Source organism: Physeter macrocephalus, chromosome 2 (genome assembly GCF_002837175.3).
Source record: "Physeter macrocephalus isolate SW-GA chromosome 2, ASM283717v5, whole genome shotgun sequence".
NCBI lineage: Eukaryota > Metazoa > Chordata > Mammalia > Artiodactyla > Physeteridae > Physeter > Physeter macrocephalus.
Window position 1 is genome coordinate 137,000,148 of NC_041215.1, and position 19,750 is coordinate 137,019,897.

At 56.3% G+C, this 19,750-nt stretch overlaps 1 protein-coding gene across 22 annotated transcripts in view; it reads right to left on the reverse strand.

Moving 5' to 3' along the window:
* HDAC4 (histone deacetylase 4) overlaps positions 1-19,750 on the reverse strand; it is a 259,275-nt gene that overhangs the window by 81,416 nt on the left and 158,109 nt on the right. For 15 of the 22 annotated variants that reach the window (XR_008619437.1, XM_055090985.1, XM_055090956.1 and 12 more), the window contains exons 4-5: positions 9,439-9,559; positions 3,346-3,467 (exon numbers count right to left, since the gene is read on the reverse strand). Coding sequence is in view for 21 of the 22 variants with exons in the window: in XM_055090985.1 (XP_054946960.1) it covers positions 3,346-3,467; positions 9,439-9,559 (243 nt within the window). In the remaining variant the exon portion in view is untranslated. Of the gene's footprint in view, positions 1-3,345; positions 3,468-9,438; positions 9,560-18,335; positions 18,487-19,750 lie in introns of all 22 variants that reach the window. The other 7 variants (XM_055090994.1, XM_028483300.2, XM_055090965.1 and 4 more) reach the window with 1 other exon arrangement.

Consider the following 19,750-nt stretch of genomic DNA (forward strand, 5'->3'; position numbering starts at 1 on the left):
AAAACCCAGCCGACAGAAGAGTGTACGGGTGAGCTGCCTTTAAACACTGGACATTAAGGGACCCTCCCTGTGTGACCGGTATGGTTGCAGACGCTGGGCACAGGGGGTGGACAAGAGAGACACGGTCTGGCCGGCACCCCCGCTGCCTGGCTCAGGAGCACCGGCCAGCCTGCGCCGTGGGAGCGTGGCAGAGGGGTTCTGCAACACAGCACTCAGCTTACTTCCTGGTAGGGAAGATGGAAAGTACACAGAGACACCCAAACCCCACTAACGAAGACAGAACTGCTCTTTGGAACATCACGGACATCGTGACTTCCGCACCCATCACACCTGCTCGAGTGACTGGTGGCAGCACCCCACGAGGGACGTGGGACAGGGGCCTCTCGTGAGCGGCTGGCAGGGTACCGCGTGCTCAGCTCTTTACGCTACGAACGCTCATTTGAACCGGCGGCTCCATTTTCAGGAGTCTATCCTGCAGGAACAGCGAGCAAAGGGACCTATATCTGTGGGCACAATGAAAACTAGAAAACTGTTACAACTGCTGTAATTTTCGCATGTTGGGATAATATAGAAAAAGGTGCTGATCTTGATACATTGAAACGGAGTGGTACCCACGATACAGTGTTAACTGAAAACTAAAGTTGCAGCCAAAGGGCAAAGCAGGTGTTTTTGTTGACAAAGAGACTGTCCGTACACGTCACACACACACACACACACACACACACACACACACATGCACACCCTACACACGGGCATAGACCGCATCTGCTCAGAGAGATGCCAAACCCGTAACGGGAGCTGTCTCTGGGGGGTAACGTGCAGATGTGTGCGTTTTACTTATGTTTTCATTTGTCGTATGCGTGCATTCCCTTTGTGATTTTTTAATTAAAGCAGCGCTCTACTTGGCGCTGGAGACTCTGGTGTTTTTCTGCAGCCTCTTTCCTACTCAGTAACTTAGACAGCGTATCTCAGCGGCCGGCAAGCTCAGATGTGAACAGTGCATATCTGCAAAAGGTTCGTTCAAGATCTCACTTCTCATGTGACAAGGAGTCCAAGTCTGACGGAGATCGAAGTTTGAAGTGAGGCCCTTCTCAACGTAGACACTGCCTAGTACTTGACCATACTCGCCATCTCTACAAGTTTCTCCGCAAAGCACAACAAAGCCTTTTTGAAAACCTTCTGAGCACATTCACACCCACTGTTTAATGAGCACAGAGTTGATGGCAGACAGCTCAGTACAAAAGCCCCCTGCGGGGGCCAGAAGCGGAGGGGGCCCGGCAGGGCCAGGCACGGTGGAGTGAGCCCCCTTCTCCCCGCCCGGGCAGCTCAGAAAGGGCCGATTCCCTGGCCCGGCCTGAGCAACAGCCGCAGGGCATCTACCACCCCGCGCCTGACGCACCCAGGGACAACTATACACGGTGTGGGCGTTGCCCACACCTGCCCAGGCCACCAGGAAGCCGCGGGTTCCGCAAACTGCATCAGAACAACACATGGACCGCGCGGCGACCGGCCCCTTCCCAGACTGCAGAGGCGAGCATCACGTGTGACAAAGGCGGCTGTGCCCTCTTCCCCGGTGACCTCGACCCACGCTACACGTGGACGTAAAATAAACTAGCACAACTACCGGTCAGCTCACCAGGAGGCAGGGAAAGCTTCGCTTACTCACTGACACACGTGGCCGCAGCGATCAGAGACACCCCGCTCTACCCCGGCTGCTGTGCGCCACCTTGCCTCCGGCAGACCCTTGTCGGGCGGTGGAGGCCCTGCTGGGGTGCAGGCTGCGGAGTGGGGCCCCCCAGAGGCGGCGCATCGGGCCAGGGCCTCTGCAGAGACCTGAGACGGGGCCTCGGCCCACTCTGTCTGTACTGGGGTGAAAACCTCGCCTTGCCCTCCACGTGCCTGGGCCCCCACCTGGCCGGGCCCCGTGGCGGAACCTCACGTCCACCCTGGGCCTGGACCCTGCCGTTCACCTCCTCTTGCGGGACTGGAGGCTGAGGCCTGTGGCCCGTGCCCCCGCCTGCCACGCCAGCTCAGGGCCCGGCACCCAGGGAGCACCCGGCCACTGCTCGCTCACGAATCGCAGGGAGGACACAGGCGGGCTGGCAGCCGCCGCTCGGGCTTGGGCACGCGGCGCTGCCTTGGAGTGGGCGCACCCCCTGCAGGCTAAGTGCCAGGAAGCCAGTGGACCCCGGCTTACTGTCCTGCGACCCGGCAAGGCACCCAGCGCCGGTGTCCACCCGGGGGCCGCTGCCGGCCCTGAGCTGGTAACAGGCACGCGGCTGCCTGCAGACCTGGACTCTGTCCCCTGGGGCCGTCAAGGAAGCACCGGGACAGCAGTCGCTGACAGCAGGGCCGTGAAGGCTCACCGAGGGGTCTCCAGTGACTGGATTGGGTAAAACGGGCCACAGGTATGCCCCGCGCTCACTCTACCAACCGGACCCTGCCACCCCCGAGGGAACGCTGACGGGGAAGGGCGGGAGAGGGGCTGGAGGGCGCGGCTCCGTGTCCCCGCTGGCCTCACTGGCGGCTGTGCGCACGGCCCACGAGCGGCCAAATGCTCCCTTCTGCTCCTGACGCCCCTCGCGCCCCCGACCTGCCCCCTGACACGGGGGGCGGGGGGGGCCCTGCCTCCCACACCTGTGCTGGGGTCAAGTCCACGGAGGCTGAGCTGAACTCCCCCTCCCTTCACCTCCGGCTCCCGTTCGGGGTCTGCTACGCCACACGCTCTCCGGGGCGCAGCTCTGCCTCCCGGGAGGCCCCACGTCTCCTGTCCTTAGGACGGAGCGCTCTGCTCCCGACACCTCACCCCTCGGGTGAAGAAGCCGCTTTAGAGCACTGCTGTCCAGAACGGACCAAAATCCTTTGCAGGAAACAGGATTCGTCTTCGCGAAGAAGAAGCTGTGTCGCACGGACCCATTTCCACGAAGCAGGCACCCGGCATCTCCCACGCGGCCCTGCGGCCGTGGGCTCCACCTGTCACCTCTGAGACCAGGGCAGCCGGCCCTCCACAGCCCAGGCCCTCGCTTCTCGGGGGCAAAGCTTCCAGAAACACCTCTCCTCCGGGCCCTGGCCTTCCGGCCACCCTAATGCACGGCCCACGGCCGGTCTGATTTTTCTTAAAAGGCGCTGCCCGCTTAAACCGTCACCGCGGGAGAAAGTCCAAGAGCCCTGGGAGCCCTGCTTGTGTCTGAACACGCTTATCCTTCTGGTTTGTGAGGGAACTGCTGACGTAAGCCCGAGAAGCGCACCTGGGAGGCCTCCCAGGACACGGAGCGCGTCCTCCTCGTCCAGGTATCCCTCCCCGTCTGGGACCCCCTGCCCGCCCGCTGCAGCCCCCGCACCGACCTGTCTTTCTGAGAGGAAAGTCATCTTTGGCGTCGTACATGCCCAGGACCGGGTGGCTGTAGGAGACCGACGCCCCGCTCTGGGGCGGGGAGCTCTGGTCCAGGGAGCTGTGCTGCGTCTTCCTGCAGAGAACGGGCAGGACAGAGGCTTAGTGACCCGCGCGCACGGGCACACGTGGCCGTGCAGGGCAGCGCGCACGGGAGCCCCGCACAGGTCCCCACGACGCCGGTCCTCCTCTGACGCGCCAGCCCAGCTCGCAGCCGGCCTCCCGGGCAGACTGGCCTCCTCTCTGGGGCAAGACTGAAACGACACAAAACCAACACTGAACAAGCGAACAAACGCCGACCGCAGCCTCCCCTGCCGGGCCCTCGGCGCCGGGGACAGCAGGCCGGCACGACCGCGCGCCCGTGGTCCCGGCGCCTGGGCTCTGCCCAGCCTCTTCCTCTCGGGTGTCTCCCGACCGGCTCTGTTCTCAGGCTGGGCGGGGGGTGTCACCGCTGGCCACAGAGGGGACGGTCCTCAGGACACAGGGGACAGAGGGAGGACAGGTGGGCTCCAGGTGCAAGGGACACAGGCGTGCCGGACGCAGCTGAGACCTGGCGGGGGGCTTTGGGGACAGTGCTGGTGACGTCTGGTTCTTGAGGGCAGGAGCCACGTGGGGACTTCCCTTCAGCAGAAGTGCCTTCACGGGGACGGTGGCCCCAGCCACCTCCCCTTCCTTGGGGAGGGAGGGCTTGGCGGCAACACCTCTGCCCTGGGAGCTGACTGATGAAATGTACTTGCTTTATGAGCAGCCGGCCACAACGCAAAGCCCTTGGAATGCTGGACGGGGCGGCCGCCAGGAGGAGGCTCTATGTGGGGGCCGGACCTCGGGACGAGGAGGGGCGCTGCCGTGCCTGGGACTGACCATCAGCCAGCGTCCTGCGGGCGGGCCTGCCGGCTCAGCCTCGCTGGGAGCGCTGAAGGTGTAATGGATCCTGCGAGTCTTTAAACTGTGTAATCTGCTTCATGACTTGACACGAATTTGCCAACTTACTGATGCGGAACTTGTCAGACTATTTATTTGAATACGCAGTACTCCACAGCTACGCACCTGGTGTTATTTGAATTAAGAATGTGAGCACTGAAATGCTTACAGGTGGATATTGAAATACTTGAGAGCAAACCGGTGCAGAGAACGTGGTGATCACGGAGCCCGATCCCAGGATCCCAGCTGGCAGCATCATGGGAAGCGCCCAGAGAGCCCCGGAGAACCGCCCTGCCAGGCTGCACACCCCCTCTGCCCAGGGCACAGCACCTCCCCATCAGGACGCATGTCAAGGGGGCCAGGGCCGGACCGGCCACCCTCACGCTGGCTGTGCCCTCTTCATGTTGTGCCGCCAGGCCTCACCCCGGGGGGCCATCCTTGCACAACCCCATTAGAGGTCTGAGGGCAATTCTCTCTGCACCTGACATCTTCAGGCCGCATCCTCCAGGGAGCATGGCCTTGGCCGGTTCCAAACCTCTCCTTCAGTGCCAAGTTCTAACCTGGGAAAGAGATCACTTTCTCCTTCATAAGAAACATGGAAAGGCCTGTGTGTGTATTACGTGATTTAAAAAAACAGACAATTATGATTAATAAAATATTATAGGTAATAATAACTCTTATAGTTATACTTTAATGGTAGAGTTTGTTCGTAATTAAGCCAGAAGTAGGAAAAGCTATTTGTTTAAGATCTAATAGATTTTCTCTTCTGTTTTGATCTCTTGCGTTGCTGTCAGTATTCACATCCTCACTTTCTTGTCCAGTCTTAAGATGAGCCAGAACAGGAGGCAGCTGGCATGAAGCTGCCTGTGTGCTGGCCTGAGAGCTCTCAGCAGACCTGCTCTGCGTCGTCCAAGAGAGTGTGGCCCAGAGCAGGCAGCCGGACTGACCCAGCTGGTACCAGCGCGGATGAATCCAGGCTTCAAGAGTGACACATCTCACGCACCGCAGCCTGGCTTCCCCAAACCGCGCAAAACCGAGGGAAACCAACTCATCACTAGGTGCCCCGTGCTCAGGGCTCCCGAGGAAAACACAGGCCACGTGCCCTCAGCGGGTGGGGGCACCCATCCCTCATCACACAGCCCAGGCCTCACATCTGCCCCCAGCAAAGCAAGAGTCTGGACGTGTGAGCCAACGCCAAGTCCTGTCCCCGGCTGCGCACACGCGCGCACACACAGGCACGCACACACCCCCTTTGTACCCCGGGGGCAGAACCTGAACCGCCGCTCTTCTGTCTAACTCAGCCCCAACCAGAATCGTCTTCCAGGTTTTCAACCCTTCACTCCAGCCCGGGGAGGAAGCAGATGGGGTGTGTCTCTGCTGTGACCCTGGCTGATGGGAGGGGCACCTTGTTTTAAAGACAGTCCTCCCTGATGAAGATGGAAAAACAAATATGCCCTGTTTTCTTTCTAAACGTTCCCCTGATTGTAATACAGAATAAAGCTGAACACAAATTCGGCCCCTTCAAGTCTGTCAACCATTGGCCTTTCCTATTACCTCAGATTTATGCAGGTGATTTAAAATAAATAAAACTTGTCCTCGCTCACACCAGCACTGTCCAACAGAAGTAACACCAGCTACAGGTGCAACTTAAAATTCTCTCATAGACACGTGCACATGAGCAAAAAGGAAGCAGTGAGATCAACTTCAGTGCTCTCCTTAACCCAGTTTATCCCAAATCCTATCATTTCAACATGTAATCAATCTAAAAAGTATTACTGAAATAGTCCCGGTTCTTTTTTCCCACGAGGCTCCGAGATCCGGCGTGTCTGACATTCACAGCTTGTCTCAATCTGAACAGCCTGTTTCAACGCCCTGGAGCCTACGTGGCTGGTGGCTGCCACACGGACAGCCACCACAGTCTCATAGGATGAGCTTAAAGCTGGGGGTTTTCACAAGCGTACACCGTGGAACCACCACGCCTATAACGCCACAGAGCAGCGTCACCTTCACGGAAGGCCCGCTGCCCTCTGGCAAGGGATCTCCACCCCCGGCCCCTGCCGCCTGGCTTCCTGTAGTGACACTACAGCTCAGCTGTGCTGACCCTAGAACTGCTTGCAAAGGCATCGCAAGGCACAGACTCTGCGCCTTCGACCAAGCTTAACGTTTCTAGGTGTTGGCGGGCAGCCCTGGGCCTCGCTGAGCAGCAGACTAGGGTGCCCCTGTGTTTCACCTGCTGGCGGGCACTCGGCTGCTTCCGTTCTCTGGCGATAATGAATAAAGCTGCTATGACCATGGGGACACAAGTCTCTGCCCGGATGGAAGACTTTCCTTCTCCTGGAGAAACACCTAGGAGCGTGGCCAGGTCATGGGGTGGGAGTATGTTTACCTTCATAGGAAACTGCCATGGTGGCTGTGACACTTCAGTCCCCGCTGGCCACGTGTAGGGGTCCAGGGCCTCCACGCCTTGGCCGACACTGGGTTTGTTCAATTTCAAACCCACTGGGTGTGAGGGGGCATCTTGCTGCGTATTGCATTTCCCGGATGACTCACCATCTTTTCATGTACTTACTGACCATTCGCATCTTTATCTTGTGAGGTATCGGGTCACGTCTTTTGCCCATACTTTTTCAGTAGGTTGCCTGCTTTTTGTTATTGAGTTGTAGGAGTTCTTTATATGTTTTGGATCAAGTGCTCTGTCAGATACATGCATTGCGAATATTTTCTTCCTGCCTGTGCCTTGCCTTTTTATTTTCTTAAGGGGGCCTTCCAAACAGTGAAAGTTTTACATTTTGATTAAGTTTATGTTTTTTGGTTTATAGTTGAAGATTTTGGTGTTTTAAGAACTCTCTGCCTACCTCTTCCCCAAGGTCATGAAAACTGTTTCCTATGTTTTCTTCTGGAAGTTTTAACAACTTAGCTTTTATGTTCAGGTCCATGACACTTAAGCTGACTATCATTTGTGGCACGAAGGCAGGGTCGGCCAGGGTCGAGGTGCGGTTCTTTCCCTATCAAGATTGTTTTTTTGCTGGATTGGTTTTCCAGCAAAGTTTTGCCTTCATGCAGCAAGTGAATGTGGTCCACGATCTGGTTTGGTTTTGGGTGACAAAACGAGAAAGGTGCCAAACCCAAGACAAACAAACCCGTCCCCGGCTGACTCCGCTGAGACGAGTCCGTCCCCACTGCAGCCCGCACGGCCCAGTCCCCCGGGGAAGAGGGAGCTCCCCACCAAACGCTGGACCCGGGCAAGCAAGCGTCCGCCAGGTCTCAGCCGCCCTGCTCACCAGGGAGCGGCATGTCAGCCCCTTCTGGCACCCTGCCCCCAGGCCTAGCTGCCCTGCATGCCCCCACCTGCCCCTTCTTGGCTCCCAGGTGCTTCTTGCTGACCCCTCCTCCCCAAAGCCCTTTCTCCCTTCCAACCTCTTGGCACGTGCAGCTCTGCGGAGACCACCCCTCCCCGGCAGCCCCCAGCACTTTCCCATCCTGCGGGCTCCGTCCTCCCCGTCAGGTACAAGCACACCATCACGGCCTCTATTCCTGCCAGCGGGAACACCTCACCCCACCACTCACGGGGTGTCCTGGCACTGGCCGCCCCGATCTCTTCACGTCACTGTGGCCACTGTCCGGAGACCCCATCGTGGTTGACCATGACCTCTGCCCTCACCACCCAACCTCCTTAGGGCCCACAGCACTCTTACTGCTGTTCCCGAAGCCCCCCAGCTGGGCTCGCCTCCCCAGGATAGGCCCTCTCCTGAAACGGCTCCAGGCGCGTCCCGACCCTCGGATCCCATCGCCTCCCCCGTGGAGGATCTAGGAGCACCTCCTCACCCCTGCCCTACCGGGCTGCTCCTGGGCGGTCCCCACGTCCTCACCCGCCGGCCCGCCCGCCCGGCTTCTCCTCCCTCCCTCCCTAACCTACCACGCGGCAGGGCATCTGCCTGGCAACCTCCCCCAAAGGGGGAAATGGAGCTTTCCCACTGCAACACCCAGGGTGCTGTCACTAGTGGGGAGACCACGGATCGGTGCCACCACACCGTGGGGTCTCCAGGCGTGCTGCCCCAGAACTCTCCATCGCTCCGGGGCACATGGCTGCTGTGTATGGCTTTTCGGGGACCACCGCTGCCGTCTCTGATCAGGGCGAGTCGTGTCACTGGCTGAATGGCATGAACGACAGCCTGCTCGTGTGAGTGCGGGCTGAGCGTCTGTGTGGCCTGAGGGGCTGCAGACACTCACAGCAGAAACGGCCTCGGAACGGAAACGCCTTTCATGTTATACCACGATAACCAGCGTCATCTACTGAAACAAATGGGTTCATTCCGGTGGGATCTGGCGGCATTTTAGCAGAAATGCTGTCCGTCTGGGGGCTCCAGAAGAGCTACATTTTTCCCCCAATGAATTCATGATAATCACATTTTCATTTATGAAAACTACCCTGTGAGGTTTCTTCCAGAACAGAAAAAAAGCCTTGAAAGTTGTAGAAAAGTATAGTCAAAGCAAAAATCTGAGGCACCTTTGACCATGGTTTAAAGCCACATAACTTTGTCACTCCGCTTCCAACTCGGCATGTGTCAACTGCCAGCCCTGCTGAGCGGCGCGCAGGCCCCGAGGAAAGACCCCCGGCACACGAGCATCCTCGCCACAAAGTTAACGACTTCTTTGGCTTTCAGTTCTGAGCACGAACAAGGCACTTTGTGGTCTCTGTCAATTATGCAGGCTCTGGGAGAGGGTTCTTAGGATAAAAACAATAAAAAGACCACAGGTGCTTTTGACTTGCCCGGGAATCGATAACACAGCGGGTAGAAATTCGGGAGGTGCATACGGACGACTCAGACCAGAGTCCTTTTTTAAGAGGTTCTTTTTGTGGCCAAAGAATTGCAAGAGGAGCCAGGAATAACGGTCAGGCACCAGCCCCACGAACATCTCTTTAAGGTTTGTTTAAAGACAGGCCCCCTCCGCACCTGGACGACTGCCACGTGCATCCACCAGACCCCTCTGGTCTGACCACGTGTGCTGCCGGCTCATGGAGTTTCTGATTCCACGCCCTCCCGGGTGAAGAGCTGAGCACCACTCTGGTCTACCCCCAGACCCCACGCACCCGGGCGCAGGGGAGACCCGGCCCCTCCACTTACCCATACCAGTAGCGAGGGTCACTGGACATGCAGTGGTTCAGGTTCCGGTGGGCCAGCGCCTTCTTTTTATTGAGGACAAACTCCTGTAGCTTCATCTTCACTTCTGTGCTGGCCACAGCACCTGGCGCGGGAGAAAGCAGAGGCGGGTGACTCAAGGCTCTGCCCCAGGGGACCCTGAACCACGTGCCGGAAAAGGCAGGAAAGGGACGGAGAGGGTGGGATTCCCACTCAGGACGCTGCCGACGCCAGAGAGCATCTCAGGGAAAAGAGAAGGACGGGAGGGCTTGAAGGACGAGCTCTTCTTCCCAGGAGTATTTTACGTAACTGCATCCTAGTTAAAATGCAGCGGTAATCAGCACAAAATCCTGTTGTAACCTAACACAAACCCACTGCTGAAGGAAGTTCTAACATTCTTACATAAAAGGAGGTGCTGAATTAGGCGGAGCAGCAGGGTGGTTTCCTTCTCACCGTAGCAAGAAGGAACAGAGCCTCAGAGAAAAGGCTCTGCGCAAACTGAAGCATCGTGGCTGCGACCCGTGTGACGGGATGAGGCGTGCCTCCCGGGACCTGGCAGAGGGCAGGGACAGGGCAGCTGGGCTCCTTTCCAACCCTGTCAGGGGACGGGCCTGCTCTTTCCAGCCTACAGCCACCTACCGAGACAAAGCGCGTTTCACCAAGTCGGACTAAAGCTGAAACCGCGGGTTCTGTGTTTTTTTCTGGTGGTCGTAGCGGTTGCCCACAGCCCCATTAGAGGAAACTGGCCAATTTGAGAAACAGACACACACCAAGTCCAAGCCCACCACCCTGACTCAAGGTCTGCCGGCACCTCATCCGTTTTCCTCAGAGCTGCAATCAGACTCCAGGGCACTTCGGACCCACCCTTCCATTAGAGATAGCGGTGAGTGTTTTCCCTGTTGTCACACGGAATTCAAACAGCATTTGTGATGCTGGGAAAACGCTCCACGAGGTGAGCGATGCAGAGTTTACAAAACCCTTTCCCGACTGGGAGACATTTTTAGACATTTCCTTTTGCTGTTCTTGTTAGAAACCATGTCGTGTCAACGTTTATAAGTAAATATCATCCCCCACGCTTAGGATCATGTCCTCTGAAGAGCTGAGCAAAATGCCTACATCCAACAAAACAATATTACAGCCCCTGAAGCACCTTCTAAGTTGTTCTCCAAAATGCCTCTATACGTGACCACCAAGTGCAACCCCACTGGCCATAGACCAGGAGCAGGTACCCTGTGTCTCTATTAGTACTCGGGAGTACCAGTGAACCCGAGTCTCTATCGGTACTCGGGAGTACCACCTGACCCTGTGTCTCTATCAGTAATCAGGAGTATCACCCGATCCTGCATCTCTACCTAGTAGTATTTGGGAGTACCACCCGACTCTTGTCAATCGGTACTCAGTGGTACCACCTGACCCTGTGTCTCTATCAGTACTCAGAAGTACCACCTGACCCTTGTCTCTATCAATACTCAGGAGTACTACTTCACCCTGTGTTTCTATCCAGTAGCACTCAGGAGTACCACCTGACCCATGTCTCTACCTATAATGGTATTCGGGAGTACCACCTGACCCTTGTCTAGCAGTACTCAGGAGTACCACCTGACCCTTGTCTAGCAGTACTCAGGAGTACCACCTGACCCATGTCTCTACCTATAATGGTACTCGGGAGTACCACCTGACCCTTGTCTAGCAGTACTCAGGAGTACCACCTGACCCATGTCTCTACCTATAATGGTACTCGGGAGTACCACCTGACCCTTGTCTAGCAGTACTCAGGAGTACCACCTGACCCTTGTCTAGCAGTACTCAGGAGTACTGCTTGCTGCAAATAAGACTGGCTGGATTCCCTCTGCCAGGTCCTTGATAACCACCAGGACGGACGTGCACTGGTTCTTCTCTCCAGTGACGCGCCTTTACGTCCTTGCCTCACTTCTCTTTCAGAGTCTTCCCGTTGCGTGTGTGGTGCTGCTGTGGGTCTGTGTGTACACTTTAAATGTGTAGCCTTTAGTGCGTGTGGCTTTTCTTCAGTAGTACATTTATTGGCAGCCACCACATGCTAGGTGTGGCACATTTAAACCTCACACTTATGCTGTAAGCGCCACATGGTCCAGGGAGGGCACTGAGGGTGGCCAGCCCCAGGTGAGGCTGTTCCGTTACTCGATCTCACCAGAGTCCTGGCTCCTGGCTCTGCATTCTGCTTGTACAGGCAAGGTTTGTCCTGGTCTCTCATTTCCCTTTAAAGTGTGGATTATGTTCTGATGCTGTGAGATAACAGAAAACAGTGGTCTCTGGCCTGGTCCAGGTGCAGAGCTCCTAAAACGCTTGCAGTTTCCTACGTGATCAGAGCATGAGAAGCGTCCCTTGTTCTCATGGGGCTCCTGGGTGGGGGAGGGTCACCAGGAAGACCAAGCCTTGACGAGAAGACTGGCATTCTCAGCTCCACCCTCACGCTCCAGAGTGGGGAGAGGGGCTGTAAGTGGGGTTAGTAACTGATCATACGCACGTGAGGAAGCCTCCACAAAACCCCAACTGCACTGGGAGGGGGGCCCCGACCCCACCGAGACAGAGTCTCCTGTGCTTGGGACCCTCCCAGACCTCACCCTCTGTATCTCTCTATCTGGCTGTTCATCTTCCTATGGGACTGAGTCCTTAACCTGCGAGATCTGATGCTTGCTCTGGGGAGACAGTGTCAGAACTGAGTGAAATGGTAGGACACCCACCCGGTGTTGCAGAGAATTGCCTGTTACGGGGAAATCCTACACATGTCTGGTGACCAGAAGTGTCAGGAGTGAAGTGCTCTGTGGAGGGTGGTGTCTACGTAAGGCTAAAGGAGAAACACGAGACGAGAGAGCTGCATTTTTCCCAACACTGGAAGGAAAAGACTCAGTTTTTTCGAATTCAGATGTTCCAGTGCCTGTTTTTATGGCATCTATTCTAGTTTATCCATTGTGATTTTTTTCCATTTCCTGGAAGCTTTGAATTTGATCTTTTCACTGGTTTGGGAAACAATCACTTTCATTTTATCCTTGTTTTTCTGGTGTTGGATTTTCATTCATTTAGTGGTTTTCTATTATTATTTTTTCCCATTTCACTCTGATGTATGAAATGAATTTTGGTGTATGAGACTCTACAGATATTTTGAGAAATTGCTCATAAACTGTCAATATCACTAGAGAAATATCTTTCTTGCCACCTTTATCAAATTCCAAATATATCGGTTATCATTCGCAAATTGAATTTCTGTCTGGCTATAAGTAGGTCTGCATTAAAGGCAGCATCCCACTGTGGCCGTTTCACGATGGACTTCAGGGTCAGGCAGAACAAACCCCTTGGGAACAGGGTCCTCCACGCTGCAGAGGGACCTGAACTAGACCAGCCAGGGAAGCACGAGGAAAGCGCCCTAAACCGAGTCCAGAGCGCATCTGGAAGGGTCCATCGGGACACACGGGCTTTTGCCTCAGGCCTTCTCGGCGTCCGAGGAGACAACTCATCATCACCTGGGCAGGGAGGCTCGCCCGAGCTCCACGTGTTATGTGACGTTGTGCGTGTGGGTGCACCAGCCAGCAGGCAGAGCAGCCCAGACCCAGGGTTACAGACCTGGCAACACCCAGCACGAAGGGCCACGGGAAGGGTGACCAGAGCAGGCGGTGAGAAGTGACTGGAGGTATAAAATCGCACCTCCGCTTCTGAGCAAGGCCCCCGGGTTCCCCCCAAATGCAGCCAGGGCTGGACTTGGACCGTCCTGAATACTTTCAGCCTGTCTGTCTCGTCGGAAAAATCACACTCATAGAAACACTGAAATCTGTGTATAACGTGCCTGACACGCAGCCCCCTGGCAGTCCTGACGGCCTCTCAGCCCCAGGTGGACACCTGACAAAATACGCAAAGTGTGGGCCGTGTCACAACACAAAGTGCCTCCCAACCAGGGAATGGAGGGGGGGCGCGGGAGGCAGGGAACGGGGGGCGCAGAGGGCCCTTTACAGCGGGGAGTGGGCAAGGTAGGTTCAACCCCGCCAGGAAAGAAACGGGAGCCAAATGAGGGGCTTGGTGTCCGGCTCCAGCGTGCTGGCAGTGCGGGGACGGGGCAAGGTCAACGAGGAGGACCACGACCCAGAGGGCCCGTCCGAGGAGCTGACCCTCAGGTCCTTCTGAAAGGACCGGAAGGAGTAAATGATGCAAAGCAGGACAAGAAGCAGGGTTCTCAGGGGGCAGGAGCCAACGGGCTGGGGGTCAGCTGGCCCGACCTGCTCAGAAAGCCCTGTTAACGTGGATGCACTTTCCCCTGCAGAGCGAGCCACGCTGAGGAAGAGCTCACGCTCCCTGCTTTGGCCACACCCCAGGCTCACACCGTGGGCTACGGAGCTCCAAGAAGAGGGACAAGGACAGACGCCCAGTTCCAGCAGGGAAGGCACGCGCACGATACATGCGGTGACGGGCAAGGGCAGCTGCCCTGTCCGGGGGGACGCTGGCTCATCCCTGGCGGGGGCTGAGGTACCTCCAAGGCACCTGCTGGGCTGGGAGGTGGACGGCACCCTTGTCCCCTGAGCCGCCTGCAGGGCCCTCACAGGAGGAGGTGTGCCTGCGTGGTCCCCGGGCGGCCACGGACACACGGGGCCCTCGGCCAGCTCTAGGGTGGGCGAGCGCACCTTGCCGGGCTCTTATGGAGTCAGAGGAAAACAAACCCATGTCCCCAGACCCTGACTTCCTTCCCCATAAGGTGACCCGGAAGGTTCCTGGACAGGGAGAGAATTCACAACAGAAGATGCTGATTTTAATCCTCATCGCTCTAGTTATCCCCCATCTCTCAAAAGATTTCTCCACTTTGAATGAAGTTCCAGCATCAACAAAACACCTTCAGCAAATGAATACCAAATGTTTCCAGTTTTACTTAAAAAAGTTAATTCCTGCTGATGATCATTTATTCATTTGACAGGCTTTACAGAGAGCGTACTCTGTGCCAGCACTGAACCAGCCAGCGGGGCCAGAGGTAAATAAAAGCCAGGGGGAGCGATCAGAGGACAAGCCCTGGAGGAAGCCCAGGAAGGGAAGGAGGATCTGGGCAGGGCCCACCTGCTGGGGGCAGAGACCCAGGGGCTCAGCGGCCCCGGGGGCCCTGGGCGAAGACCTGCCTCCCGTTGGATTTTTCCTTTCGATATAAATTTAAAGGCAGTGTATCTCAGAGTCTTAAACACGGTTAATTCAAATAAAACTGATTGAAGATGTGTGTTCATGCTGAACAAGATGAAAACTGCCATAAACTCTAAGAATTCACTGTTCTACCAAATCAACAGCATGAATTGGTATCAAGAAGTACAAGAAAGCTGCAGAATTACTTAAAATTAAAAGTACAGTAAATGTTAAGTGTAACAAAACTTTTGATTAAATATTCAAAAAGAAATTCATTTTTTAAAAAACCCCAAGAAACTAAACGACGGAAGCTCTGCGCTGCCTTTCCAAACTCTTACAAAGTGGAGACGCTGAAGGCCACGCGCGCGCCTCCCCGCCCCACGCTCCGTAAGCTGCACAAACAAGACTCTCGTTCATCGGTGAGGCCCCGCGCACTCAGGAGCCCAAGCGGCGTCCAGCGCGCCGCCTGCCAGGCCTGCCTTCTCTCAAGGCCACACGCTGAGGGCTGCACAGCTGACGCAAGCATGCCAAGGACCCAGCTGTACACAGTCCGTTATTAATAATAAAACCCGACCACCCAAGCCCACAAGCTGAAAACCGCCGGGGCTGCCACCGGGACCAGCTTGGAGGGAAGCAGAGAACGTTCCCTCGCCCCGTCAAGGGCCTGCTCGGCAGGCAGCAGACGTCGTCTTCTACTTTAAACATGTTTTCTGAAGTCCAACCTTTTCATTTTTTGTGAGGCTGAAGACGTTACTTTTACTGGAACTTTCTGGCAAACTGGGAGGAGTTACTATAGACCAGGCTGGTGAACTGGGGTTTGTGGGTGCGCCGGGCGCACAGCAACTCGCCAACGCTGGCAGTCTAAACCCTCCATCCTCTGTGAACAACCCAGTCCCTCGCTCCAAAGAAAAGCACGTGTAGGAGGCACACGGAGGGGAGGGCAAGGAACGGGGCCACGTGAACGGGGCTCAGCAGGTGCGCCTTAGCTCTGGACCCCGTGCACCATCCTGCCCGCAGCAGAGCCCCTCCCAAGGGCGCCTGTGAGGACCGGGGTGCTGTCGTCCACGGGGCAGCTTCTATGGAAGCCATGGAGGGAGGCCACTGAGCCGCCAAGACGCTCAGGCCCCTAACCCAGCGAGAGGAAACTGACCCCGACCCTGGTTCTCAGCCGCCACTGCACCCTGGAGTCGTCCCAGGAGTTTTAGAAATGAGAGCACAGGCCCCCGTCCTCTGGCCCAGATCAGTGCGTCACGACTGGGGGGCTGGCTCCTGACACCATGTGCTGCAGGCTCAGGTGTGGTCAGCACCCTGGCCGCACCCTCAGCACAAAGCCAGTGGTGGTGAGACCAGCCTGGCTGTGTGGACCAGCACGAACCAGCCTGGTAGTGAGGAGCAATGTGGCCACGTGGACCAGCTGGTGGGTGGCAGGGGTGCCGTGGAAGCCAGCAGGCCGGGGAGCGAGGGCTGTGAGTGTGATGGACCCCGCGTGGCACGTCAGCCCACTGCGGGGCCGCGAGGTGGCCCACAGACCAAGGTGCAAGCAGCCAACCCAAACCGGCAACTCCGCTTCTCCTGATGCCTTTCTGTCCTCGTTTCTGGAATCTCGACTGGGGGCCATCACTGAGCCTGTACATCACCATCGCACCGAATCGTTGTGATCCAACGAGATGTACCGTTCAGATTTAGTAGTTCCTTTCAAATACTAGTAGAAAAACTAGATTTCACGTGGAATAAAAACTCTCCTGACCTGCTTTCTAAAGTGAAACTCTATCAGACAGTTAAAGTGAAAATACATTTAAAGTGTATTTATTTCAAGAGTGAAATGCTGTAATAACTGGAAAAGCTGTTAATTTTATGTATAAAAATGACTAAGCACGTACAAATACGGGGTTCAAGATGGCGGAGCAGAAGGACGTGCGCTCACTCCCTCTCGCGAGAACACCGGAATCACAACCAGCTGCTGAACAATCATCGACAGGCAGACACTGGAACTCACCAAAAAAGACGCCCCAATAATGGTACATTCTGTTCAGGACTGGCTGTAAAGTAATTTAAACAAATGTTAAGCTAGAGCGTTTAAGCTGGAGAGAAAATTAAAATATAACTTGAGAGAGGGACCAAGACGGCAGAGTAGAAGGACGTGCTCTCACTCCCTCTTGCTAGAACACCAGAATCATTGACCGGAAGACACTGGAACTCACCAAAAAAGACGCCCCACATCCAAAGACAAAGGAGAAGGCGCAGTGAGACGGTAGGAGGGGGGCAATCACAACAAAATCAAATCCCACAACCGCTGGGTGGGTGACTCACAGACTGGAGAACACTTACACCACGGAAGTCCACCCACGGGAGTGAAGGCTCCGAGCCCCACGTCAGGCTTCCCAACCCGGGGGTCCGGCAACGGAGGAGGAATTCCCAGAGAATCAGACTTAGGAGGCTAGCGGGATTTGACCGCGGGGCTACCCGTTTTCAGCAGCTGAGGATAAAGAATTTCGGAGGTTTCTGGAGGTTAACATGTACTGGTCAAGCGCCTGAAGACTTCCACTTTTACTCACGAGCATGTGGGCAGAGTTGTCACCACACGGTCACGACATCCAATCGCGACACAGGAGAGAGATGCACGTGCTGACTTACTGACACGCAGGCTTAACAGGGGGCCAGTGCGTTCACCTGCGCTCTGAGGTCTCGGGCGGAAAGGACCAGAGCCTGGGGATGTGAGAGTGGGTTCACTCGCCCCCCTCAGGTCCTGGGTGTATCGCTGCAAACGACAAACTATCAGAACAAAGAGGCCCGAGTACACACGAGGGAATGTTCGTTCAGCCACAACCTGGGGGGACATGGCACCCCGTGGATGGAAGGCCGAACTGCGTCCATCCTTTCGTGCGAGCCCCAGGCTCTTTGTCCAGCACTGACATGGGGTATCCTGCCTAATTTTCAAAGGGGGAACAGCACCCAGAAGAGTCTCCTGGCTAAGATCCAGCTGGGTGTCTCTTGCAGGTTAACAGACCAGGCTGGTCTTCACACAAGCACAGCTGCTGCGATGGAAAGCAAAAACTGGGGTCAAAGGGCAAATGTGCAACCTGAGAGGTGGGTCATCGCGTCTGCTCTCAGCCAAGGGGCGTCCTACCAGCTGCCACCTGGTGTTCAGGTGCTCATGAACGCCCTCAAGACAAGACAGCTTTGAAGAAGTTAAGGCTGAACACACAGGTGAAGCTCATCACTGTGCACCTGGGATGCTTTATGGTTCTTAGTAGTTTCTCAGGCCACTAGGAGTCTGCAAACATTCTTTTTTTTTTTTTTTTTTTGGTCTTGCGGTACGCGGGCCTCTCACTGTTGTGGCCCCTCCCGTGGCGGAGCACAGGCTCCGGACGCGCAGGCTCAGCGGCCACGGCTCACGGGCCCAGCCGCTCCGCGGCACGTGGGATCCTCCCGGACCGGGGCACGAAGCCGCGTCCCCTGCATCGGCAGGCGGACCCTCAACCACTGCGCCACCAGGGAAGCCCCCTCTGCAAACATTCTGGCAAACGCTTAAGTCAAACCCCAAGTGGGGCTGAATGCCCCTGCAGCTCCCAGGTGAAGACAAAGCTGTGGAGCAGCCCTGAAGCCGGGGCGCCCGGAAACACAGCCCCGGGAGGGACGGCAGCCAGGCGGCTCCTGATCCAGCCCGCTTCTGGGGCCGGGGCCACGGGGCAGCGGGAGGGCTGCCTGGCGAGGGCGCGCGCGCCGCCGACCCGCCGGCCCCGCCGCACACTCACTCTCTTTGCCTTTCTCCTTGTTCCTGAGCCGCTGCAGCTTCTGCTCTCGGTGCTGCTTCTCCAGCTCCTGCTCCTGGCGGTGCCTCTCCAGCTTCCGCTGATGTTCCAGCAGCTCCTGCTGGTGCTTCACGGCCAGCAGCTCCTGCTGTTGCTGCGGGCGGGGAGGGAGGAGACAGAGACGGTCAGAGCCTCGCCCCAAAACAAGAACGCCGAGACAGACACACACGCAAGAAGATCGGCAGAGGGCCGCCACGTCCCCGCGCTGCTGCGGCCGTGGGGACCTCGCGCCCTGAGCACGGCCCGCATCTCCAAGGAGATCACCTCGTTCGTTCAGTCTGTACAGGAAGCAGGGCTGCTCGGGGATGTCTCCTAACCACTGCAAGCTAAATGCCAAAAATGAAAATAAAAATGAGCGAATCGCTAGAAGAAAATACGCCTGAAGATTTATGCAATCACACACGCTGGGAGTGCCTTTTGGAGAATGAAGCAAAGGCGTATGAAATGGTGCGGCAGCTTCGGGAAATCGTTTGGCCCATCCTTACCAGGCTAAACACGCACCCACCTAACACCTAGCAACCCCCATGCCCAGGATTGACCCAAGAGACGTGGAAACACATCTGTGCAAAGCCCCGCACGGGACCGTGCGTGGCAGCCGTGCACGCGGCAGCCCAGCCCGACGCAGCCCAGACGTCCCTCACACGTGAACCCAGCGGCAGAAGTGTGTGTCTGTGTGTAAGAATCCCACCCAGCAATGAAAAAGAATAAACCGCACATACAGGAGAAATCACGCACGGGCTGCAAGACCAGCGAAGCGAGCGGGTCCAGTGCTGACAGGGCTGTGGATACGGGAGAGAAAAGAGTCAACATGCAAAGGTTCTGTTTACACGAAGTTCTGGAACAGGAAATCCTAAGACATGGTGATAAAAATCAGAAGGAGGCTGCGTCTTGGGCGAGGCAGGAAGCCGAGGCAGGAGGGAGCTGTCTAGGGTGCGGACCGTCCGGCAGAGACAGCACTCGCTCAGATGCTCACGACTGTCGAAGCGCGGCGGACGGACACTCAAGGGCCTTTGCCTTCTGTCGTGTGTGAATGATAGCGCGTACTTTCAGAAGTGACATAATTGACAACGTGAAAAGTTACCTTCGTAATAAATACTGTAAACAAAATTAAAATGCAAAAGTTGAATGAGGAAACCTCTTTGCAGTGTTCGTGGCGCAGAGACGGCCGTGGTAAGTTACTAAGGCTATGGTAAGCAGCCCCTAAGAAGGTGAGCAAAAAGACCAAGAGAGTCACCAAAGAGTGGTTAAAAATAAATGGGGGACAAGGGTCCAAGCTCACCAGCGATCAAATCCCACTGTCACTTATCGCACTGGAAAAGGTGAAAAAGAAGAAGCCGACCAGCGCGGACCGGGGGTGA